Source organism: Onthophagus taurus, chromosome 11 (assembly GCF_036711975.1).
Source record: "Onthophagus taurus isolate NC chromosome 11, IU_Otau_3.0, whole genome shotgun sequence".
Taxonomy (NCBI): domain Eukaryota; kingdom Metazoa; phylum Arthropoda; class Insecta; order Coleoptera; family Scarabaeidae; genus Onthophagus; species Onthophagus taurus.
This window is the reverse complement of record NC_091976.1, coordinates 8,130,151-8,155,739: the sequence shown is the minus strand read 5'-3', so window position 1 is coordinate 8,155,739 and position 25,589 is coordinate 8,130,151. Positions and strand designations below refer to the sequence as shown.

The following is a 25,589-nucleotide window of genomic DNA, read 5'->3' as shown; positions in this document are numbered from 1 at the left end:
GACTTCCTTTTTTATATGCCCACTCCACGAACAAACGCATATCGTAACTCGCCTATTCTGAGGATGGAAAGAACCGCGGATCGAGTGAGTTGCGATCTTTTTTCGAGTAACCCACGAAATATTAAGTTTGCGGTCCGCGAGGCTGTGAAGACTGCGCACATCATGTGTAATTTAAATATTTAATAATGTTAATTTAAGATAACATATTTGTAATCATATTAAATATTACTCTAAGGTTTTCGTATACAGTGCTAGCGTAAAGTAACCCCCCCCCCCCCTTTTTTTTAACTTCCGAACAGATTGAGATATCAATATGAGCAAAAAAACGTCAGGTTCTATATTTTATCAGCACAAATATTTTCTTATGGAAAATTTTGCTATCACTTTTAGTTTTTCCGGAAAATTGATCCACTTTGTTTTTTTAAATGGAACACCTAGTATATTATGGTATTTTCCGAAAGATGAAACCAATACGAATCCAACGGTACCTCACAATCAAATATCGGTTTATTAGTTTTTCGCATAAAAATTAAACAAAATGCGGAATTTCGCCGGAAAAACCAACGTATCTTCGTCGACTACCTGTCGAAATGCAATCGGCCAGTTAAATGGTGGACGGTAGGTATACGCTCGAGCTAAGACGGATTTAAAATTGATAGTTCCCTTACTTATTTTTGAAGTATATTAAATTTATGAATTAATCATATTTTATCAAAAAATATTTATAAAGAAAAAAATCAAAGTCAATATAAGAAATGAAATTTTTTTATTAAAGATTTTGCCGTATTGGTTGAAAAATTGGCTTAGTGTTGTTATTGAATAATAAAAGAATTTTTTATTTATTAGGAACAAACATTTTTGTAGTGTTTCCTCTCACACGGCTTAACATGTGATGATCAATATTTTGGCAGACGTCAATAATTTCGTCAATAACACCATAAAAAGAAATTTAAAGGTGTCAGATCTGGTGATCTTGTTGGCCATTCAATCGGCCCACGTCGACCGATGCACCGTCCATTAAAATTTGTATCAAGATAATTTCGTACCATTGCCACTTAATGTGGAGGAGCCATTTCAAAATCGTCAGGATTCTGGTGTACAATTTGCAAAAGACTTGGATTAATATCTTCTTCTAATAATGTTAAATACAATTCCGGTCCAATTTTCGGTTAGGAATATTGGTCTCACGATGTGATTTCCCAATATGCCTGTCCAAACATTTATTTTCTTGGGAAATTGAGTGTTAACTTCACGATATTCATGTGGACTAAAATCACTCTAGTAACGTACATTTTGCCGATGCAATTTTCCATCCAAAAAGAAAGTACATTCATTACTGAAACAAATCTAAAAATATTTCCCCACCGTTGTTGGACCCACATCACACGTTGATGCGATAGCAGCAGACGACATCATGCACGCATTAACTACTTCTGTTAACATCTGCACTTGTGTGTCTTCAGAAATCGAACGACGACCAGTTCTTTTGCGGTCCTCGACGCTTCCAGTTTCCAAAAACTTATTTACAAGTTCTCTTAAATATTTTCGACTAATTGGATGTTCAGGAAATCGTTCATTAAATTGTCGCTCTGTTTCATGTACATTTCTGTCAGCACGAGGGAATATTAAAATTCCTCCGATTTTGTGCTCTAAACTCCTTCTAGCCATTTTGATCTCACTTTTCTTTGGTTATACTTGGTCAGGTAGAATTCCAAGATAGAAATGAAGGACAATATTTGCATGCTGCCTTAAATAGAAAATTTCAAGGTACCTACAAACTTTAAAATTGTTGTTATGACAATTTTTTCTTAGAAGTTTTAAGAAGAACTTTCTTTTTATCCTTTTCTTGCATTTATTGTTTCATAAAAACATTCTAAAAGAATTGCCGATTTTAACCCTGCTTAACCCGAGCGTAGACCGACCTTTAACTGACCGTCCACCATTTATCTGGCCCATTGTATCTCGACAGGTAGTCAACGAAGATGTGTTGGTTTTTCCGGCGAAATTTCGCATTTTGTTTAATATTTATGTAAAAAACTAATAAACCGATATTTGATTGTGAGGTATCGTTGGATTCGTATTGTTTTATTCTTTCGAAAGATACCATAATATACTGGGTGTTCCATTTAAAAAAACAAAGTTGATCCATTTTCCGGAAAAACTAAAAGTGATAGCAAAATTTTCCATAAGACAATATTTGTGCTGATAAAATATAGAAATTGACGTTTTTTTGCTCATATTGATATCTCAATCTGTTCAGAAGTTAAACAGGGGTTACTTTACGCTAGCACTGTATAATAATTATGTGGAGCAACTTTATTGGGTTTGTCCTGTTGTTGCTCCCCGATATCAATAAATAAATAAATAACTTTTATGGTTTCTATGGTTACATATCATAAATTGAACTTGAAAATTTTTCAATTTAGAAAAAAGTGCAATTTTTACATAAAAATGGGAATAATTAGTTAACTTCTATAGTTAAAGTATAAAATTCGTGCGATTTAGTGGTTTGAACATATCCGACGCATTATTTATGCTGAAATAAGTTTGAAAATCAGTAATAACATTTTTTTTCCTCTTTGTAACTCGATCCGGGGACATACTGTATACAGGGAAGTATTGGATAATGGAGATGGCGCAGAAGATATAACTTCCAGCTCTACTCATCATATAGAGAGCCTGATGCTGCCTTTATAAAGATGCCTGCGCGGATGGAACGCATTCAGAGAATGATAGACGATGACATCCCAAAAGAATATCAAAACAAACTCCCGTCGAAACAAGGCATAGGGTGCGACCCAAGACAAGATACCTGGACCAGGTGGAGGACGACACCAAAGCCATTGATATCGTTAATTGCAGAAGGATGCCTTGTAACAGATTGGAATGGCGGAAGCCAACATCTCCGCCATTCCGATCTGTTACAGGCAAAGACCTACAGAGAGTTGTCATGCCATTAATGTTGTTGATGAAAAAACTAATTTAAAAGTAACTATTTCAAAAGGAACATAATCTTTATAAAAGCGTACAAAACGTAATAATTGAATTACTTGATGATCTTCATTTATTACAGGATAATGGTTAATTTTTGGGGGAAATGAAAGTTGGGTAACCACATTAACTTAGGATACCTAAGCTTGACACAACAGATATTGCGAACGACGCTAGGCATCGCAACGTAATCATGTCTCCATGAAACACTTGTTCCATCTACATGATGATAATAATGGAACAGAGAGTGAGAACAAAGACATGCTTAATATAACGTATCTGCATACTAATATCTGTATGATAGATGTAAACAATTTCTGAATATAAAATAGTGTTTGATTCACACAATACTTTAATTGTATTTATATTATTTTTTTAAATTCAACTATTAAAGCATACCAAAGTTGTAGCTTATATTCTATTATTAAGAAGATATGGTATTTTGTTTTATTTTAAATATATATTTGTTCTAACCTGTTGAAAATTATAAAGAGGTGTCTTGCTTTCAGGAATTACTCGACTGTATAAGGTGTCATTTTGACAAAATGGATTACAGGTAACATAGGTACTCCTAATTTCTTCGAAACAGGCTTCTCCCACAAAGAAAAATCCAAATAAAACTTGGTTCTAGAAAAAAGAAAACCAAATCAGAATTACAAATAATAATACACTCTTTAAATTTTTACATAATAACTATTAGAATTAATCATTGAAATGTTTCCAATGTTTACATTTTGAGTTATCTTTTTCTCTTCCACCTCCTTTACATCAACATCTCTACTATCAATTTCTTTTATGTCAGTCACATTCTCATGTAATATCTGAACAGTTTTATTTCCAACCCCAAAAGTTTCATTTTCTTTTATGGGTGCTTTTTCAACTTCAAAACGATTTGTCTCAGGTAAAACTTCATCATCATCACTAAATATTTCCGTATTAACATGATTCATGTCATCTCCAAGATTTCTTTCTTTCAAAGGATCTAATGTTCTTAAAAAATTTTCACCAAAATAAGATTGCCCACAACCAAATTCTAAACCAATTTTTAATTTTCCAATAACAATAGGAGCCTCGTTTTGGAAAATTAATAAGTCATTATTTGCTGTAAAATTTTCGTTTTCTAATAAAAGGTTTAAGTTAAATGTTGCTGTACCAAGAACATTTATATGCTTTTGCCGATGGGTTCTTGAACTAATTTGAAACTTAATTTCTAATGTTTGTAAATTGACGTTTTCAATGTGTTGAATTTCATGAAGTGAGATTTGTTTAAAAATTATTGTCTCATCTTGAACTTTTCTAGAGCACATTCTGACAAAATTTCCGGAATCTAAACCAGAATCGACTTTAGAAATCTTAGCTTTTGTAGCTTTTGATATTAAAGAAGGAATTTTATATTCCAAAAAGTATGTGTGATTTAAACTTAAGGGATAATTATAACATTTATTTTTATTGTAAGTACTTCCATAAACTTTTCTAATCCCCTCTTGATTTAAATAAACACTGTGTACCCTAATTTTTAATGAATCAATGTACTTTAAATAATTTAATTTATTACTTTTCTGCTTAAATTTCACTTCATCTTTCAAATTAAGCAATGGAACCTTTGAACTCTTTTGAGGCAGGCTTTGATGATGATTATAATATTCTCTACATGTATCACAGTTACAGCTATAATCAGAATGAAGTGATCGATCAGTTATATCAATTAGATCTATGTTAGACATTGCCCGAAATGTTTCCAACACTTTTTTCTCTTCATTTCTTGTCATTTGCTCACCTCGTAAGTAAGCTAAAAATTTATGTTTCTCCTCTAAAGTAACCTCACTTCTATCATCACTTGAACATACTGTTCTAATTTCTAAGTCGTCGATTTGTTCAGATTTTTGTAAGAATTTATTATTTGTTGGGTCATTGTCTAAAATTGCTTTAACCATAGAATTCCTTAACCTCTGACCTTGTTCTAAGATCTGTTCAACTAAATTTACATCTTTTTGTGTTTTTTTTATTGTAAGATCGGATTGAGTAGAGTACATTTCGTCGTTTAAATAAATTATGCACTTTTGTCATTTGACAACCGACATAACCTAAATGTTTAAAATTTTTTAAGGTTAAACAACTTAAAAATAACAAAAAAACTAAACTTATATTTCATAGGTATAAATATGTGGTTATTTACTTAGAAATAATTATTATCTCCTTATAAACTGTTATTAAATAAGTTTAATTGTATTTATATAAATTGAAACTAGAAATAACGAGAAATATAATTAATGGAGATGTTACTTACACGACTTTTTCATGTTTTCGATAATTCCAAGTTGATAAAAAAGATATTGCAGATTTATCTCGTACACATATATTATTAAAGTGAGAATAATATCAACAATTTTATCGACATTTTTTAGGGAATCTGAGATATAAATACAATCGCCTTGTTGACTAACTTAGGGAATTTCATTTTCCTTAATATCACTAAACTCCACCTAAAATCACTAAATGATAAAACAGAGATCTCTCCATCTTCGTCTTACTCATTAAAATTTATATTTTTATTTCATGTTAACGACCAAAACATGTTTCAGCTAAATTTTTTAAAAAAACAATAAATTTAATTTATTTATTAAGCGAAATCTTTAATCAATTTATCTAATAACTGTATGATTTTAATATAATCATTTTTGTAAAAAAAAAAAAAATAAAATAGATGTGATTTCGATATACTATGTATATTTTCATCTCTGTCTTTCATATATAATTTATGTTTCTATCTCACTATAGCTATCAAAGCTTTATTGTTTAAAATAGTAAATATTTAATTTGCGTTTAAAAAACAAACCCACGTATTAAAAATATTTATTATTTATAGATTCAAAATTAATTTTTTGAATGATTGTATAGTTGAGTTGACATCTGTGTGCAATCTGTTGTAGAGCTTTTTATTTTGTTGTGTTGGTGGTGGGGGTATCCTATACAGAAGCTTTTATTGTTTGATGTCCGTTAATTCTTAGTGTTTATTGATTCTTTTTCTACACAACAAAAGCAGGTACAAACACACTTAACCGGCAAAAGTAAGTAATAAAGTTGTTTTAATTCATAACAGTTCAAGAGAGACGTGCAAAAGGTTTTAAAACCCACCTTTAAGCGTTCCTCGAGTTTCTTTTTTTTTCGTCTTGTTCATTTCACCAAGAACAGCTTTTTTATTTAATTTTAGCTCATTAGAGATGAGTTCAGTAAATAAAGAGAGCGAAAAAACGGAAGATAAATTAGAAATAGCTCGTGAGGAAAAGGAGAAGATATTAAATGAAGAGAATAGGGCTCAGGATAACAAAATGATGGAATCAGAAAGTACTGAAGGCTCTAAAATTAAAACTGAATTTAAGGATGGTATGGAGGTTAAACCAAAAAAAATACCTATTGGAGGGATTCAAATGCCTGGATTTTTTATGAGGAGTCGATCAAAAGAAAAGTGCAAGGTAAAAACAGCTTTTTAATGTTAAAAATGAAACTACCAATAAGCATATTAACAACTTTTTTTTTATTTCTTAGGAAGGTGATTCAGAAACTCAAGAGGGTGATGTAGAAGGTACCGAGTTGCTAACACAGAATGACAAGGAAAAGGAAATTCCTGATGATTCTTTAATGAATCAATCTAAAGTTAAATTACCCATAAGAAAAAAGGCTGATGATGGTATAAATCAAATTTATGCTGTTTTTACCTAATGCTTATGTTTTTTTTTTTAATTTCAAGTTGAAAAAGCTAGTGAACAAGGTGATAAGCAAAAGCTTTTTGACAGACTTTGCAAACCTTTAGTATCAATATTTCCTAAAAACAAGAAAGATTTAGAACGCAACTTGGAAAATCAAGCAGCTGGGTTGGCTTCAGTAGAAACTTTGGATGATAATGATAAAACAGCTGATAGAAAAGATGATGGAAATGATGCTATTGATGTAAATAAATGATCACATAGTTTATCATTTAATTTATAACGATTTTTAAAAAATTATTTTAGGGTATAAAGCAAAGTGAGTCATGCATATCAAGTTGCGTTGGAAAATTTAAAGCTTACCACTTAGTTATTAGTAAGTATTACTCATCATTTTTGATAAATTTTTACTTCTTCCAGAAAGATATTTTGATAACAACCTAAGAAATTGCTAATTTAAATCCCATTCTTGAACAAATGTGTTTTTAATCTATCGTTTCTAAAGTTTTAAGTTTATAAACCAAACTGCACCAATTTAATGTATTCAGTAAATATTTTTAGAGATTATAGAAAGTATATCTTGAATTTCCTTCAACCTTCAAGTAGTTACACTAAAATTAACCCTCGGTTACTCATTTGGAATTTTGTAACTTGCTGGGTCATGTTAGGTCTGCTGAACCTGTAACCAATAATTTTAGTTTTTAACATTACTTGTTGAAGTTGGTGCCACCATTTAGTAACAAGGGAAGTAACACAACTGTGGCACACCAATTTTGATGAAACTTGGTACAGTTATGGAATGGACCAAAATAAGGTTTACATATTTTTTTATACATGTGGTAAAAGTCCCTGAGCCAAGATTTATTGGTTGAAAGTGTGGGGAAAAAGTCACGAATAGAATAAGTCAAGTTTTGAACAAAAATTGCTTTTTCAAAGGAATTGGAGAAAAATTTTGTACTTAACACGTTATAAAACGGCTAATTTTACATATACTTACTACATATTGGGTAGGCGACCCGGGCCGCCGCTCCATGTGTGATCATAGGTCTAACCACAGTCACATAGAGCCAGTACAGTCTTTCAGGGGTAAGACCCCAATTTTTTCCACAAAGAGTGCGACAAGTCCACAAGGATAGTCTAGCTTTGTGCAAAATTCCCTGCAAATATCCATTCCATGACAAGGTTTTGTCTAGGATTACTCCTAGATATTTGACTTCCTTTGAAAAGGTAATTTCTTCACCTTCGATACCTTCACCCTGCTGGACATCCCGGCACTTGCGAAAATGTACCCTGGCCGGGTTTCATACCTGGCGCTCTTGGTACTTGTTGCCGCGGGAGCTGATGATGTCGACGGGGCGACTGCCACAGCCTCCGTCATCCCAGTGGTAGGTGCGAGATTCTCCACTCCCTTTCCCTTCAGTCGAAACTGAATTCTTCCATATCCAAAGTACGGCCGCCAGCATAGTTCTTCCAGGGTTTTGAAAGACACTTCGTCATCCGCGAAGGTCCACGTCTGCCCCGGTTCAGATCTGGTAGTATTTAGAACCGCCCATTCGGATCTTTGGAGTGAGTTGTTCATTACCTCCAAATGGGTTAACACTGTTTCTTTGGTGAGAGGAACACTAGCTTCATCGTCTTATATATATGCTACACAGACGTGCGGCCTGGGAATATCTTTCCTCTCGACTGCTTTAATCTGGGCACCCTCCCATGGATGAAGACTATTGGCTATATTCACAAGCCAGTCCTTTGAGCAGGCATCCGCGCAGGTAATTAAAAATCAACTTGCACGCGTCGCAGAGTCCTCGAACTGGACTTGTGTTCGCACACCCTGTTTTTGGATGTTGTCTACGGCTGAAATAACCTCCCTTCGTAGCAACGCCACCTGTTCTACATTGAACTGCTGGGCGAGATAATCTGGGTGGATTAATTAAGGCTTAGAGGTCTTTGCACTCTTTTCCGATAGAGTAGTGAGTTCATCAATCACCTGCTTAAGGGCGGCCTCATAATGCATCGCGCTCCCCATAAGCTTGCACAGGTTCCTTCTAGCGGACCCTGGCAGCCGCAGGCGTTTTTGTTGGAGAAGTATCTTAACAGCCTCCTCTTCATCTTCCTCCCTTTCAGAGTGCAGAAGAACCTGCTCCTCTTCCAGAGAGGGAGAAGTTAACTTGGGCGCGAACGGTTCGGCTACCACAAGTTTAAATTGTGATGGAGGACTATCCTCCATCTTTTCAGTTTCCTTTTCAGGATCGAGGTTTATCCTCCCCTCGTCTAGGGTTTTATTCTTACTGGGCGTCTCCATACTAATCCCACGAGTAGGGCAGAAAGGTTGGTCCATCGAGGCAGTGCTGTAATGTTTAAGCTCTTCTTTTCATTTTCTGTATGATTACTTTATGGGTAATCACAATTTATTTGTTGAATTGGCGAATATCGCACTCCTCGCACAAGTATGCCTACTCGTGCGTTTTTTGAGTTTATTGACTTGATTAATTATTGTGAAATATTCGCCAACTACAAATAGTTTATTTTCCATTACAGTGCTCCCAAACCCCTATAAGCCTATTGAAACTGAAGGTCGACAGGTCTCCAGAGTCCGCTTATTAGCAGCCATCACTTCCTGGATGACTAGACCGTCAGGTGACAGCATAAAGTGCTCTGCATAAGCCGTTCCACATTCACTTTGGGGTTTTTAATGAGGTTGTCTCCTCTTGTCCCAGGCAATTAAGCCAAGATCCCCGCATGCCCTGCACAGGATCCCCGGAACAGGTCCACAAACAATAGGCATGCATGGTATAACAGTTTCGACTGTCGGTCGTCCCCGGTCACGTTTTCTCCCATGGGCGGGGCGGGAGGCCTGTTTATTGACTGGCAAGTCCAGATCCGACACGTTTGGTATGGTACAGGGGCACCTCGTGAAGGAGCAGTAAAACTGCAGTGTCGGTCCTGTTTCAGGTCATAAGACAAGAACTCTGAGTACGGCAAAACAAGTAGGACAAGCCTACCTAGGATTCACCGCACCCTCGCCCCCATCATAACTGGTTACGTAAATCATTCAAAATACCTGACAGTTTTATCACATCATTGTTTCGAAAAGTGGTTACATGTTAACCCCCGCAACTTCGCTGGGGTTGATCTACGACGAATGAGAAAAAACACTTAACTAATATTTTTGAATGCACTACAAGCATATTTAACGCCATCAAAATCGATAGGGTGGTTTTTAAATAAACCCGAAAAAATAAAGGTGTTCGCCCCTTTTCACCCCGTGGTATATGTGTGATACATCAAATGAAAGCTTATTAAAAATGATCATCAGTTTAAATTTCAAATTTAACTTACTTTTAAATTTACACTTTTCGTTTTCGAGATATAGGCAAAAATGTTTCCCCAAACTTTTAACCCTTAAAACTCAGTTCAGGGGCTTTTACCGCACGTATAAAAAAAAATACGTAAACCTTATTTTGATCCATTTTATGCCTATACCAAATTTCGTACAAATTGATTTGCCATAGTTGTGTTAATTCCCTTGTAAGTTGTGTTGGGGGCTTATATCTCTCTAAAGACACTTGAAGGGTACAGGGGCAAAACATACTAATTGTAAGTCACAAAAGTCAAGTTGCGAGATAATCGAAGTTTAAAGTTCAAAACTCTATAACTTTTTAAATATAGATAATGCTATTAATTAGTTTGAATTAGATTAGTCTTAATAAATACCCTTAGTATCATTTTTTTTTGAAATTTCAAATTTGAAGAAAATTCAATGTTGACAATTTTTAGCAATCATTTTTATGTGAAGTCTATTACTAATATGACCCAAAGCAAAAAATATGTGTTTTTTTTTAATTATATTTTTAACGAAAGAACTAAAGTTAACATAGAGATTACATATAGTACATTTTAATCAGTATAGCGTCTTGTTTTTTGATTTGGAGATCTTGATATCTAAATAGTGTCCTGCAACAATAATAAAACAACAGTACAACTCAATGATTCAAGGTTATTATAAAATAACTTACCTCTAGAAATAAATCCTCGTCATCTTCATCGTTATCTTGGTCAACAATTTTGAGATTTTGGTAGAACAGTTTAGCTTCGGGTTTGCAGAAGCGACTTAAAAACATTATGTTATCGAATTTCTTTTTTGGAATCGGAATTGGGCCCTCATAAAGTAGTTCTGGTTCCTCTGCTTCTCGGTTTCTGTTCTGTCCAACACTCGTCTTCTTCTTCTTCTTGTCCAGTATAATGTGAGTTTCCCAGCTCCCAGAATAAGATTCCCGTAACTGTACTCTCCGTGGATGTTGTTTTTCAAAGAGAATCTCAATAATGGGTCTGGTCTGAAAAGAAGCTTTTTTTTGTAGGACGTGGTCACAAAGTATTTACTTCAATGTTTAAAGAGGCTCCTATCGCATTCGATTACTGTAAATGGGGAAGGTTTTGAGCGTGATGTTCGTACATGTTCATTCCACTGTGAAGGCTGCTCAATTCTAACTTTTGTGTTGATAAGGCTCATATTTTTGTCACACTCCATGTAACTATGTCCCCTAATTGGAAACGTAACTTGAACTATATCGAAACGATCTAGGTCATGAACAAGGTGATGAAGAGATCTGAATAGCGTATAATTTTTATTTTGCCCGGCACAACAGGGTTGCTTCAGGTGGCAAAATGTTTTTGCAAAAGTGGTAAAGCATAGAGACCACATCATCTGCAGGTATGACACCTTAGCCTGGAATTCGTCGCAGTTCGAGCAGGTGTCTGTTCTTGGATACCCAAATGAAATATTATATTGGGTATTAAAAATATTTCTGTAACATTCGTATGACACGGGATTTTCTGGATTTATGTCAGTGCAATTTTTTGTGCAATTTTTTAATCGAAAGATCATCAGGTAAATATAAACGTTTGGAATCATGCAAGCTATAGTGTGATTTCCTACCTTTTAGAGACTGAATATGGGAATGAATCCTTTCTATTGTTTGGTCTGACAGTTTGTGTTTTCTATTTGTGTTTACCCCTGTTGTCGATTGGAAGATTTCCTGTTGTAATGAGTGAATGTTGGATAGTCCTTATGATCTGAGAAGTTATCCCAAAAATTGAAAGAAATGCCTTCCTGCATATAGGAACCTCAATCGCACCTGTTTCACGTACCAATCTAACTTTGTAACAAAATGCATGATTGTGCAAGTTACTGTCTGCTTCATTTTTTCGTGGTCTTCTACGTTTTATCTGATGAATTGAAATTAAGCCAGCTAAATAAGCACTTTGATTGTTTTTCGATCCCAGCAAATTAAAATCTTTTAACAAACCGTCTCTTTCTTTAACGGATACTGTTTCAAAACATTTTAAACGCTTGCAGGAGCAACTGTCACCACACTCATGGCTAGCAACACGTAACCTCTTATTAGCAGAACGTAATCTTCCTGTAACTTTCCTTTTTTTTGTATTTCGTCCAAAACTTACAGACGTCTCATTTTCGTCTTCACTCGACATTATTAACACTGTATTAAACACGATCAGTAAGTCAATAAGAAAATAAAAACTTCAAGCACAAACACATTACAACGAAATAACTTGTCACACTGACGCAATCTGATGCAAACGTCACATTTATGCAAGTCTGCTTGATGAGTCCGGTGGACTTAGAATGTTCTTTCGTTGCACACTCAAATTTCAAAGCCGATTTCTATGGACTAGGATTGATATTTCATTATATGGACTTGATGCTAAGCTAGAGTCATGTCGTCGCTAACAGATGGCACCAAAATCTAATAAATGAATTTTTGTGACTTGGTATGTTGTACCCTTCACTTGTTAAGTTAAATTTAAGACACAATTTACGTAACATATACATAATTTAGCGAGATTCGAGAGCATAATATAGTATATATTATATACTATATAATATATATCCTGGTCTTAGAATTCGCAATAATTTAAAACTACTCCGGTCTAATGTTACCAAAACTGAACAACTACTAACACACAGTGAGCCAGGAGCATAACTAAGGCTACAGCCCTTTATCCCCACTGCTGTTTAGAATACATAGAATATTTTAATCACCTGGTGTCTGACACCGTGGGTTTACAATAATCAATTTTTATTTTGATTTTCAGGTGCCTTAGTGATTTTCCTCATCATTGTGAGCGCAATTGTCTTTTTCACCATAGGAGACACTATCACCCTTTCGCCTATTAATATTGAAGGAAATGCCGTCCAAGCAATTACAACTTGTGGAAAAGTCGAAGGGTAAGTATATTAACAACTAAAATAAAATACATACAGGTGACCCATTGAAAAGGAACTGAAGGGCATAACTGCCAGGAAAAAATTTTATTGAAAAAAACTTTTAACGCAAAAATTACACCCCAAACTTTACCCTTCTAAGAGGAGGTGTCATCCCCCAAATTTTTTCAAATGAAAGGTGTTTTTCTTGTTTTTATTGATACAACACAAAAAAATAAACAAAAAATATTTCTAATAAGAAAAATTAAAAATAAACATGTTATTCAATCATAAAAACATCCGCTTTCTAGATTTTGATGAATTTTTACGTTTTGATAGCTCTTGAATCCATTTTGACCGTTTTTAACTTTACATCTGTATTTATGTATTAGTATATAGGGACGGGGCACCTTTTGAGACGGTTTTTAGTAACTTATCCTTAGTCAGTTCTCAATAGTGCCATGACGCGTTGGACTTAAGTGGCCGACAGTCTTCGTTCGAATTTGCAGTCTTCTTCATGTTGATTCCTTTCGATTGATGTCTTTGTTGACTTTCGCCCACATACTTTTCAACCGTTGTACTTTGTTTCTGTTTCACATTTATGGTTTTTTCATGGTAATCTCATTTGTTGAGGGTATAAAAATTGCAAAATCGTAATATCTAAGCAATTAGATTTACAAACCTAGGTATACAAATATTATACACTGAATATGTAATAAAAATATTTCTTATAAAATTTAAAAATATACAGTATCTCATTAAACAAAAAGGTTTTATAATTTTATCTCGGAAACTATAAATTTGCCAATATTAAAAATAGAAAATTTGAATTCGCAAGGTAATATAGACAATACACACAAATTTTTCTTCAAATTCATCAAACCATTAAAAAGATTTTTTCATGTTTCCATACATTATGCGTGCACTCTATAACCATGACGTAATGTATCTCTTTTATTATGGCAAGTTTACGATTAAATTCTGAATCTCTCAATCAGAGATGTGAATTTTTAAAAAAACTGCACTTCATTCAAAAATGTAAATACCTGCCGAATTCTGCAATCTTTCTAGCACAAACTTCAGTTTGCTCACCCAGAATATAAAAATATTATGTTTAATCTTGTGTATGTCATCATGGCATGTGTCTGAATGAACAGCAACTGTTGCTCTGAGGTCTATCATAATTTCAGGTATTTAAACCTATTTGGGTTTGGATGAAAACTCTGAATGATGAACTGATGAAAATTTTAGAACATGACTTCTTTTAAAATCTTAAATTTGTTATTCCAAAACTAATTGACGATCAATCTTGTATCTGACTTGTAGCTAATTCATTAACAAGTGTGAATGGACTTGAATTCGCTCAAAAATTTTATTTTGTGTTTAGTTCAGAAATTTAATTATAAGAATTCGACATATTGAGTGTAGGTCATTCTAGATCATTTTTATTTACAGAATTCACCATGATGACGCAGTAGCTTTTCGAGGAATCCCCTATGCTCGTCCACCCCTTAATAATCTCCGTTTCAAACCAGCCCAACCACTCAATAACATCGATTACTGCTGGAATGACACATTAAAAGTTCACAATGCAACTCCACCTTGTTTACAAATGTTAGACAATGGCACCATAATCGGAATTGAAGATTGTTTAACATTGGATGTGGTCACGCCATACGTTCGCTACCATAATCCTTTGCCGGTCATCGTTTTGATCGGAGCGGAAACTTTAACGGGTGCTTCTCCAGGAAAAATGAGACCATCCACCAGATATGCCCGATCAAAAGATGTGGTTTTTGTTCGGCCAAACTTTCGATTAGGAGTTCTTGGATTTTTAACTGCAAAGGGATTGAGGGAATATCCGGGTATTGGGGGAAATTATGCCTTGTCAGACATTATGGTCGCTTTGAAATGGGTTCAGTTGAATATTGAACATTTCGGAGGGAATCCAAAAGCTGTTACATTATTGGGACATAGAGCAGGTAAGATAATCTCTACATTTCAATACTTGATGTTTTATTAAGTAAAACTAAGAAAACCTTTTCGTGTAACAATTTTATTTACAACACATTTTTTATTTATTTTATGTTTCCATAACTATATTAATATTATAAGTACGAAGGCTTTCACGGCCGGTGTGAATTAAACTAAGATTAGAACTAAAACTAGAACTAACACTAGAAACTTTCGGGTTTTGCCGTGCGTCTTTTAATAAAAGGTTTGACGTTTCGGATGCCATGTTGCAACCTTCTTCAGAAACTGGTTCGAAGTGACGAGATCAAAAAATCGGTAACTATATATAAGTCGGAAAAAACTAATTAATAATCAGTTATATATATCCCTCTCATGCTCCAAGGAGGGATATAAGGCTGAAGAAGATCCAGCAGTCGGCGGTTGCGGAACATTGCCATGCAGAGGGGCACCAAATAGACTTCGAACAAACAAAGGTGCTGGCTAGGGACAACAGATACTACCAAAGACTGACAAGAGAAGCCATAGAGATTCACCGATATAAAAATAACGTCAACAGAGAGGATGGCTGGGAGCTTAGCAGAACATGGAAGATGGTGGTGAACACGAAGACCTCTTCCCGCCTCACACCGGACGCGACGCAATTAGTTATTAATTAGTTTGTAATTAGCGTTAACTGATTATTAATTAGTTTTTTCCGACTTATATATAGTTACCGATTTTTTGATCTCGTCACTTCGAACCAGTTTCTGAAGAAGGTTGCAACATGGCATCCGAAACGTCAAACCTTTTATTAAAAGACGCACGGCAAAACCCGAAAGTTTCTAGTGTTAGTTCTAATCTTAGTTTAATATATTAATATTATTTAAACAAGACTAACTAATATAATTTGTCTACGACTGCTTGGATAAGTCATCATTACCACACTCATTTGAGGTGATTTGAGTTACGTAATGAAGTTTATTACCGCACTGGTTTCATTACGTAACGCATTTTTAGCCCAATTAGAACAGACTTAATTTATTAAAACGAGCAACAACACAAAAGAAAAAGTGCCACCTATTCAAAGAGATACTATTTATTATAAACATTAATTGTTATGTTTTTATATTTCGAAACACTTATTCCAGATGATTAATAGTAAGTTGCAACACGATCGAGCGAAGTGAGCAAGTGTTGTAATCTGAGTGGGTAACATCCATTATACGCAATTTGAATACTATACTTTATCTACAACTATTTACGTTTGAAAAAAAAAATCAAAAAAGGAAAAAAACTTGATAGACATTTCAGACATAACCCCAATATAAGAAAGCTGTTATTTCTGTTATATTTTATTTTTTGATTAGTAGGTCGTGTCAGAACTGTGGAATAATGGCTTCATTATTCAACACTTGTCAGTCATACGAGTAATGCGTGTCATTACCCGTCAAAAATCAAATGTATAACGAATAGATAATATAATTCAATAGTTGTAGATAAACATGTTACTGAAACTGAGAATTCAAAATTGTCAACAATCATTTCAAAATATTTTTATAAATGTCAAAATAGACTTTTAAATTAAAAGAAAGATTAAAGAAATTGATTTTTAAGTAATTTTTAGCAGTCGTAGATAAAATGTTGTATATCACACTTGGGCTAGAGCATAATTACAGTACTCGTGTGATTACAATTACAATTCTCCACACTCGTACAGTAATTATGTTCCTAGCCCACTTGTAATATAAATAACTATTATATTTCTAATAACTACATTACTATCGTTAAAGTAATCATTATTTAATGAAATAAAATAATTCAACACCCTCTTTTAATGATTACCTATCATTTTATCAAACCTAATTTTTTACAATTGCATTCTAGACTGGTTCTGTTTGTTGATTTTGTTAACATATCTGCTATTTTGTTGATTTTTGCTAATTATATGTTCTATATTAATTAATCCTTCATTTAGAAAAGTTGATATAAAATTATATTTTGAATCAATGTGTTTGACTCTTCTATTATTTTCCGGATTTTTTATTAAATGTGTACAACCCTGATTGTCTTCGAATAGTTTAATATATTCATATTTGACGTTTAGATCTATTAAAATTTTTTATACCATAAACATTCCTGTAGTGCCAAACATAATGCAACTAATTACGCTTCGGTGCTAGATAAAGCTACACAATTTTGTTTTTTAGTAACCCACAGCACTGTATTCCCATAAATTTTAATTAAATAACCATTAATTGATTTTCTGTCATGATAATCTCCACCCCAGTCCGAATCAACATAGCAACCAAATGGTAAAGCATTATTATCTCTTTTGTAAACCAATTCAAATTTATTGTACCCTTTAAATATCTCATCATTTTTTTAAAATGTTTCCACACTTCCTTGTAATTTCTATCTTAAAACCTGCTGAAATAATTTACTTATATCTGGTCTTGTTCCAAACATTAGGACAGGGTTTTATTTTGACTTACTTTCATAATAAAATTCTTCTTCATTAAAAATAACACATCTTGAAACTATTACTTTTTCTTTTTCTAAACTCCATAATCTATATCCAGTAGTTGTGCATCCTATCATTATACATTTTTCAGATGTTGGATCAAATTTTTGTCTCAGTTCCTTAGGAATATGGGCATATGCAGTTACTCCAAAAATTCTTAAATCTTCAACATTTGGTTTTCTTTTATACCATAATTCTGCTGTTGTCACACTATTTATATTTGATGCTGTAGGACTCCTGTTATATAAGTATGCAGCAATTCGTATAGCTTCATTTTTAGCATTTTTGCATCTTCAACCATTACTCTTGCCTTTTCGATTAATGTTCTATTAAATCTTTCCGATTTTCCATTTTGTTTGGGTGTATATGGTACAGTATAATCGATTAAAGTTCCATTATTTCTACAAAAAGATCTAAATTCTGTTGAAATATATTCTCTGCCATTATCACATCTTATAGTTGCTATTTTGAGATTAAATTTTGACTGAGCCATATTTACATATTCTTTAAAACATTCGAATACTTCACTTTTACTTTTCATTATTATAAACATAAACAAAATTTGAATAATTATCAATAAATGTAATAAAGTATTTTATCTACAACTATTGAATTATCTATTCGTTATACATTTGATTTTTAACGGGTAATGACAGGCATTACTCATGACTGACAAAGTGTTGAATAATGAAGCCATTATTCCACAGTTCTGACACGGCCTACTAATCAAAAAATAAAATATTAACAGAAATGACAGCTTTCTTATATTGAGGTTATGTCTGAAATGTCTCTCAAGTCTATTTTTTTTTTCCTTTCGATTTTTTTTTTCAAAATTAAATAGTTGTAGATAAAGTATAATATTCAACGTGCGTATAATGGATGTTACCCACTCAGATTACAACTGTAACTTCATCTTCGTGGGTAACAGCCGCCATTATACGCTTGTTGAATAATATACTATAATCTATGACTGCTTGGATAAGTTATCATTACCGCACTCATTTGAGGTGATTTGAGTTACGTAATGAAGTTCATTAACGCACTGGTTTCATTACATAACACATTTTTAACCTAATCAGAACAGACTTAATTTATTGAAACGAGCTAAAAACAAAAGAAAAAGTGCTATCTACTTACAGAGAAACAATACTATTTATTGTAAACATTAATTGTTATGTTTTTACATTTCGAAACACTTATTCCAGATGAGTAAACATGTTGTTGAAACTGACAATTCAAAATTGTCAACAATCATTTCAAAATATTTTTATAAATGTCAAATAGACTTTTTTAAAGAAATTGATTTTTTAGTATTTTTTAGCAGTTATAGATAAAATGCTGTATATCACACGTTGGCTAGAGCATAATTACAGTACTCGTGTGATTACACGACTCGGTCTACGACCTCGTCGTGCAATTCTTCACACTCCTACAGTAGTTATGTTTCTAGCCCACTTATAATATGTATAAATAACTATTTCATCATTATATGATAAAGGAGTTATTGGTCCTGCAATATCTGTATGTACTAGTGATGTAAAGTTTAGTTACTTTATAGTATTAGTAACTATCCGTTACTTTCAGAAAAAGTATTCGTTACTTTGTACTCGTTACAAGTAATCGTTTGCATTTGCGTTCGAGTACTCGTTTGCGCTTGAGGTTTGAGTACTCGTTTGCGCTCGAGGTTCGATTACTCGTTTGCGATAGAGTACTCGTTTTAGTTGGACTACATACTTATATGAATTTATTTTATTTACACTTATTTTTGAAAACAAATACTGTACGTATATTATATTGTGTTTGTTGCGCTACTATGCACTGTGCAGTGCACAGTGTGCACTAATATCAAAAAATAGAGTATAGGTTATGGGATTTACTTTTTCACTGAATATTATAACGAAGATTTTTTCTTAATTATTATTATTTAATTATTAATAACTTACGTTCAAACAAAACTTCTTCTATAATACAAGCAATAATAAAATAAAATAAAAATATTAAAATAACAATAAAAGATGTTACAGCTTATTATTGCAATGTAAAAATAAAATTTTTTGCACATTTCGACTTTTAAGTCGATTTCGCCTATCCGACAATACTTGGCCAGCTTTGGAAAAAAACCTTTCAGATGGTACAGATGTTGCCATGGCACTCAGGTATTTTTTAGCAAGTTTACTTAATCTAGGATAAAGTATTTCTCTATCTTTTCACCATTGTAACGGATTTTGTTTCCTGTCCAGATATGCTTCTTCCAAATAACTTTTAAGCTCGATGCTAGCCATGCTGATTGGATTCATCGGTGCAGCGCTTTCACACTGTTCATCAAAATCTTGCCATATTAGGTCATTATTAGAAGCAGCACATGTTTCACCTCTTTCAGGGGAAACAACGACATGTCCTTGCTGATCTAAGTTAATTAAATCTATTATCTCCTCCTGAATAAAATCATATATTTTTAAGAAAGTCTCTTGTCTTCTAATAGCCTTTTGCTTAAATCGAGGATCCAAAAGTGCCGATTTCAGAAGGGCTTCATTCTCTTCAATATCTTCAAATCTGGTACTGATTTCATTTATGAGGGTGCTAATTAATGTTTTTGCTGTCTTTGATGTTGTTAAGGTTAAAATTTTGTTAAGAGATGACATTAATCCTCTAATCACTAAAAGTACTTTTGATATGGTGATTGTTTTCTCAGAGCTCATTTCTGTTGTTATTTGCTCAAACGGTTGTAGAATCTTGCAGATTTGTGACAGAGTATCACACTCATTTTCTGACAGGCTTTCCACAGGATTATTAAGCAAACCTATGGCCACTGCCAACGGTTGATGCATTTTAACTAAACGATCAAACATATAATATGTCGAATTCCATCTTGTAGGGACATCATTTTTCAGTGTTACTTGACAATTTGGCTGCATTTGTTTTTGTGTTGACATTAACTTATTGTGTGCTCGTGTACTTTTATTAAAGTATTGAACAATTCTTTTGACTTTTTGTTGAATTTCCTCTATATGTTTCAATCCACGTTGGACTACTAAATTTAGTGTGTGTGCCATACATGGATAATGTGACCACTCAGATTGTCTTATTGAATTAACAACATTGGGAGCATTATTTGTTGTAACCACATACATTTTTTCTGTAATTCCCCATGTTGTTAAAACTCGTTTCATTTCTTGTAATAGATATTGCGATGTATGACTTTGATCAGTACTGAAACATTCAAGAAGACAGGAATAAAATTTCCGGTCTTCAGTAATAAAATGTGCAGTAACACCAATATAGCTTTCATTAGCAATAGATGTCCATGCATCTGTTGTTAATGAAATAAATTGAGTTGTTTTTAATAAATCTCTTAATTTATCAGCAGCTTCATTGTATTTTTGTGGTAGAAAACTATTAGGAAATGTTGGTCGGCTGGGGATTTTGTATGATGGCTCCAACTGGCTAAGTAATTCACGGAAACCTTTATCATTGATTATAGAAAATGGCTGTAAATCTTTCAGGATCATATTTAGCACTAGATCATTAATTTTCTTTTGCCTGGATAAACTTATTGGGCGCGAGATATATCCCGTTAAGGTCTGTTGTGAAACTTTCTGTCTCGTACTTGTCGATGTAGTCGCAGGATTCACCAATGAATTATCAATAACGTCCCCATTACCAATTGGTACCGGTGGATGCAAGGATGAGTGCGTTTGATCATTATCTGTGAATGAATATCCAAATTTTACCTAAGTTATCATTTTTGTTTGTTTAGTGACAATAACAAAAAAGTCACAAAAATACCTTCAAGACCTTGATGTTGTTTTGATACAGCCCTAGATGCATCTTGAATAAGGGTGAGGTGTTTTGATACAGCCCTAGATGCACCTTGAATAAAGGTGGGGTGTTTTGATAAAAGATGTTTTTTTAAATTTGAAGTGGTTCCTCCTTTGTAGGAATATTTACTTTTACATATATTGCAGATTGCTTTACTATTTGCAACCGCAGTAAAATGAAGCCAAATGTCACTTTGTTTTTGTTGTCCTTCTGCTGATATGATGTGTCTGAAGCAATTACATATATTTATCTTAATGCAGTGTTATAAAATGGGCAACCCCTTGTATCACAATAATTAATTAAACGTAATATAAATCTGAAATTACAAAAATACTTTGCAAGCATGTACCATTTTAACAAGTGTGTTTGTTTATTTTATATTTATTTAAATACAAGCGAATACCGTTTCGTTTTTAAACCAATAATTTTTTACTGTACCCAATCATGAACGTTCAATATTTGGGGATGTAGGTTAGCTTAAAAATTATTCAATTCAAAACATACTTATCTCTTATTAGAAATATACAAACTTACCTACTTTTTTTTTAATTAAAATGAGTAATACTTGTCTAATACTATTTCTTGTCACACCGGCACCGCTTATATGTAAACAGATTCAAGTTTGTGAATTAGTTGTTTCATACCAAACAATATACGACGGAGTATGATGAGTTGCTTAGCAAAATTATATAATACAATCGATACATATCATCGGATCTTCGGATCTCGCGGAGTACTGGTACTTGTTTGTAAAAGTAACTGTTAGATCCGAAGTAACTGGTACCGATGTGACGGGGTAACAGTTACTTCGGATCTCGCAGAGTAACGAGTACTCGTGTAACGAATAGTTACTTTTTTTACATCACTAGTATGTACGATTTCTAATAACCGTTTTGCTGTTGTTCTTGTTCCAAACTTCATTCTATTTAATTTACTTCTAACACAAGACTCGCAAAATTGAAAATTAATCGTTTTTAAATTTTTAATTCCATTTACAAAATTATTTTCGATTATTTTTTCTAAATTTGCTTGACATAAATGACCGTATCTTTTGTGACATAATTTTGATTTTGTGGTTTCTTTTTCAACATTAAAGCATTCATTGTTTTTAATTTGAAATGAAATGTTATTTAGATTACTTAAATGCCCTACACCTACTAAATCTTCTCTGCTATATAGTTTAACCATACTATCACTAAATACAATTTTTATATTTGCAGCATCTAATCTCTTAACTGATAAAAGGTTTCTTCAAGGCATTGAAACATAAAATACATTCTTAATTGTACAACCAATGTTTTTACCTTTGATTTTAGTAAATACCTTAATTTTATCTACACCTATTGCTTTCGTGTATTGGTGTTTTTCTGCAACAGCAGTTTGGATTGGGTTATTTAGTATTAATAAATCTTTTTTTATTTAATACCTCACTCACTTCAGTCTTTAACATAAAACTGGTGCTTTCTTCATCTTCCTTATCTGCCTGATGACTGCGTCTATTTCCAACATGTTGTGGAAACTTGCCTTTTCCTTGATATCCATAGTTAACATAATGGTATCCCCTGGTTACTCTTCCATAGTTTTCCATGCTCCTTTTCTTTCAAATCCTCTTCTAAAGTTTCCATTATTATATCTTCCTCTGTTGTCTCTAAAGTAACCACGACTTTGACCTTGAAGTCCACTTTGATCGCTTGTATGGCAATCACGTTGAAAATGTCCTGGTTTATTACAAAGATAACATACACCTTGTCGATTGGAAATAAATGTGGCATGATTTAAGTCATTGGTATTTGAATTGTTTGTAATTATTCACCCCGTAGCTTTCCTTTTTTCAATTTCAGTTCTCAACTTTGATTTAGCCATTTTATAATTTAATCGTTTCCGGGAATATTTTTTAATACAGTTATTATTGTTTCGAAAGATTTAGGCACACCCAATAATAAGTTACACACAATGTCGTTTTCATTTATCTCTGCTCCAGTATTTTTCAATTGTCATACAATATCTTTTATTACAATTTACTTAAAAATACATCCAAATCTTCACCTTCTCTCAACTTCATACTCATCAGTTTCCTTCTTAACATTAATTGTCCTGGCATTCCTTTTTTTTCATATTTTTCTTCTAAACTTTTCCACATACTATATGATGTATCATTTTCTCTTATCAAATCAATTTGTGAATCACCCAAACATTGTACTATTAGGGATTTACACTTATTATCCATTTTTTTTAGCTTCCATAATTTTTTTCTTCTGTGTTTCTCCATAATCTTCCGTTTTAAATTCTTTTTCCACGCTTTTATCAACGTCTTTTTCTGTTAGTAACATTTCAGGTATGATAATTATTAGCATTTATTCTCTCAATATTAAATGTATTGGAGCTCATTTTATGAATTCACTGGGCCCATAACCTAATGTTTTATTAAGTAAAACTGAGAAAACATTTTGTGTAACAATTTTATTTACAACACACTTTTTATTTATTTGTTTTATGTTTCCATAACTATTGTAATGACCTTTGATTGGAGGGTTGTGTGGTGAAAGGAAACCCAATCTTCCCTTTACTAATTTGTATTTTATTACTAATTCTTATACATTTTATCCTTCTAACTAATTCTTACACCTATTCGACTGTCGTTTTACAACGCCGACTCAATTACTTCCATATTTGCTGAGGTCTGTGGTGTATATTTTACCTGAGTTCAATACACCTCAGTTTTTGCCTACAATGCAATCTACCTTAACACTATATTAATATTATTTTAACAAGGCTAATTAATACAATTTATATTTCTAATAACTACATTACTATCTTATAAGGTAATCATTATTTAATTAAATAAAATAATTGAACAATACTAATCAAAATAAAATTGAGAAGTTATGTAAAATTGAGTTGGAGTTATAGATTAATAAATTTCTTTTTCGTGCTATTAGGTGCAAGTTTAGTAACAGCTTTAACAACAACAAGACATGCTTCAAAATTATTCGCAAGAGCTTGGGCGACATCACCAAGCGCAGTTTATCCAACGAAATCATTAATGGATCATGAAAAAGAAGATGAGACTCTCGTTAATAGGGTGAATTGCGATGAATTTTCAGATCAAGGTAAATGTTTAAGAGAACAAGAAAGCTTGTATTTGATGAGTTTGATAGAACGTTCTTGGATACAACCCCAAACGGATATTCCGTTAACGGATGAGAAGCCAGAAACGCGTCACCAATGGATGGTTTTGGATGGGAAAATTTTAAATGAGAATCCGTACGAAGTTTGGAGTAGCGACGAAGGAATTTCAGTTCAACTGGTGATCGGAGTCACCGCGGATTCTTTAGCGACCGACAAATTGATAATGAAACATGAGTGGAACGAAGATTTGGTGGTGAATCATGTGAAGAACTCGATTTTGGGCGATTTAAACTTAGTCGATGATGTTTTTCAAAGATACCCAAAAAATTTTAAAGGTTTAAGTGGGATTATTTCCGATATACGCTCAGTTTGTCCTTTGTATCAATTATATGGGAACATGAAGAATACTTCGTTTTATGTTGTTACGCAAACAAGGGGTGCGCAAAATTTATCAGACGTCAACTCGGATATCGACGCGATTTTAGGTCGGTATGAGCCGAAAACTCCAGAACAACGACGATATTTCTCAGCTATTCAACAGTTGTTTTATCACTATGTGTGGCATGGTGAAATCGATGAGAGAGCTTCGAATAGTATGTTGATAGTTGATCAGGATGTTAGAGCAGAGGATTCATATAAGAATTGTGATTTTTGGATTCAAAATAATATGACGAAATACGCACAGTCGGATTAAAAGATGGGAAATTTGACTTAAAAAACGTATTTATTATTAACAAATGTACTCCAAATGAGATTTTTGTTCCTTTAATACTCACTATTTTTGGTTTGAAAAATTGTTTTAAATACTCGGTGTTTTATAAAAAATACGCCTGAAGTGCCCTGAGTAAATTGTTATGTTGGCGAAGGGAATCAAATTACTGATATTTAATAAGGATTTTTTAGTATTTAAATATATTCTCATTGAGTTCATGTCCAAACTTTTTTACTCATAATGTTCTAAGTAGGTATCTGTAAATGGTTATTATTCACTTTTTACCTTATTAAATTAAACCACGAACTAAATAAACATTTTTATTTTACTCAATACATGATACTTTTATCTATTTATAAAAATAAATAACATAATAATTGTAGGATAATTGTATAACTTCTTTATAATATGATGATATTATTTAGTACTGGATTTATTTTTCTATATCTTAAAATAAAATCAGTTTAGCATGGTAATATTCAAAATGATTGTAGTTAATGATTTTCAAATTTCGAACGGTAGTAAAATTTTATATCT

General features: G+C 32.9%; 3 protein-coding genes across 3 annotated transcripts in view; 2 read left to right on the top strand and 1 right to left on the bottom strand.

Annotated features, from left to right (window-relative positions):
• LOC111418149 (uncharacterized) overlaps positions 1-5,072 on the bottom strand; it is a 39,591-nt gene extending 34,519 nt beyond the window's left edge. The window contains exons 1-2 of the mRNA XM_023050611.2: positions 3,678-5,072; positions 3,466-3,618 (exon numbers count right to left, since the gene is read on the bottom strand). Coding sequence (XP_022906379.2) covers positions 3,466-3,618; positions 3,678-5,024 — 1,500 coding nt within the window. The 5' untranslated portion in view covers positions 5,025-5,072. The remainder of the gene's footprint in view (positions 1-3,465; positions 3,619-3,677) is intronic.
• Positions 1-25,589, top strand: part of LOC111421684 (nucleolin-like) — a 376,547-nt gene that overhangs the window by 95,220 nt on the left and 255,738 nt on the right. The gene's annotated exons all lie outside the window — the stretch shown is intronic.
• Positions 5,940-25,270, top strand: LOC111418147 (Neurotactin). Its single transcript, XM_023050608.2, has 8 exons — positions 5,940-6,059; positions 6,203-6,464; positions 6,538-6,679; positions 6,740-6,939; positions 7,002-7,071; positions 12,810-12,942; positions 14,374-14,900; positions 24,151-25,270. Exons 2-8 carry the CDS (start codon positions 6,213-6,215, stop codon positions 25,032-25,034), a joined length of 2,208 nt encoding a protein of 735 aa, XP_022906376.2. The 5' UTR covers positions 5,940-6,059; positions 6,203-6,212; the 3' UTR covers positions 25,035-25,270.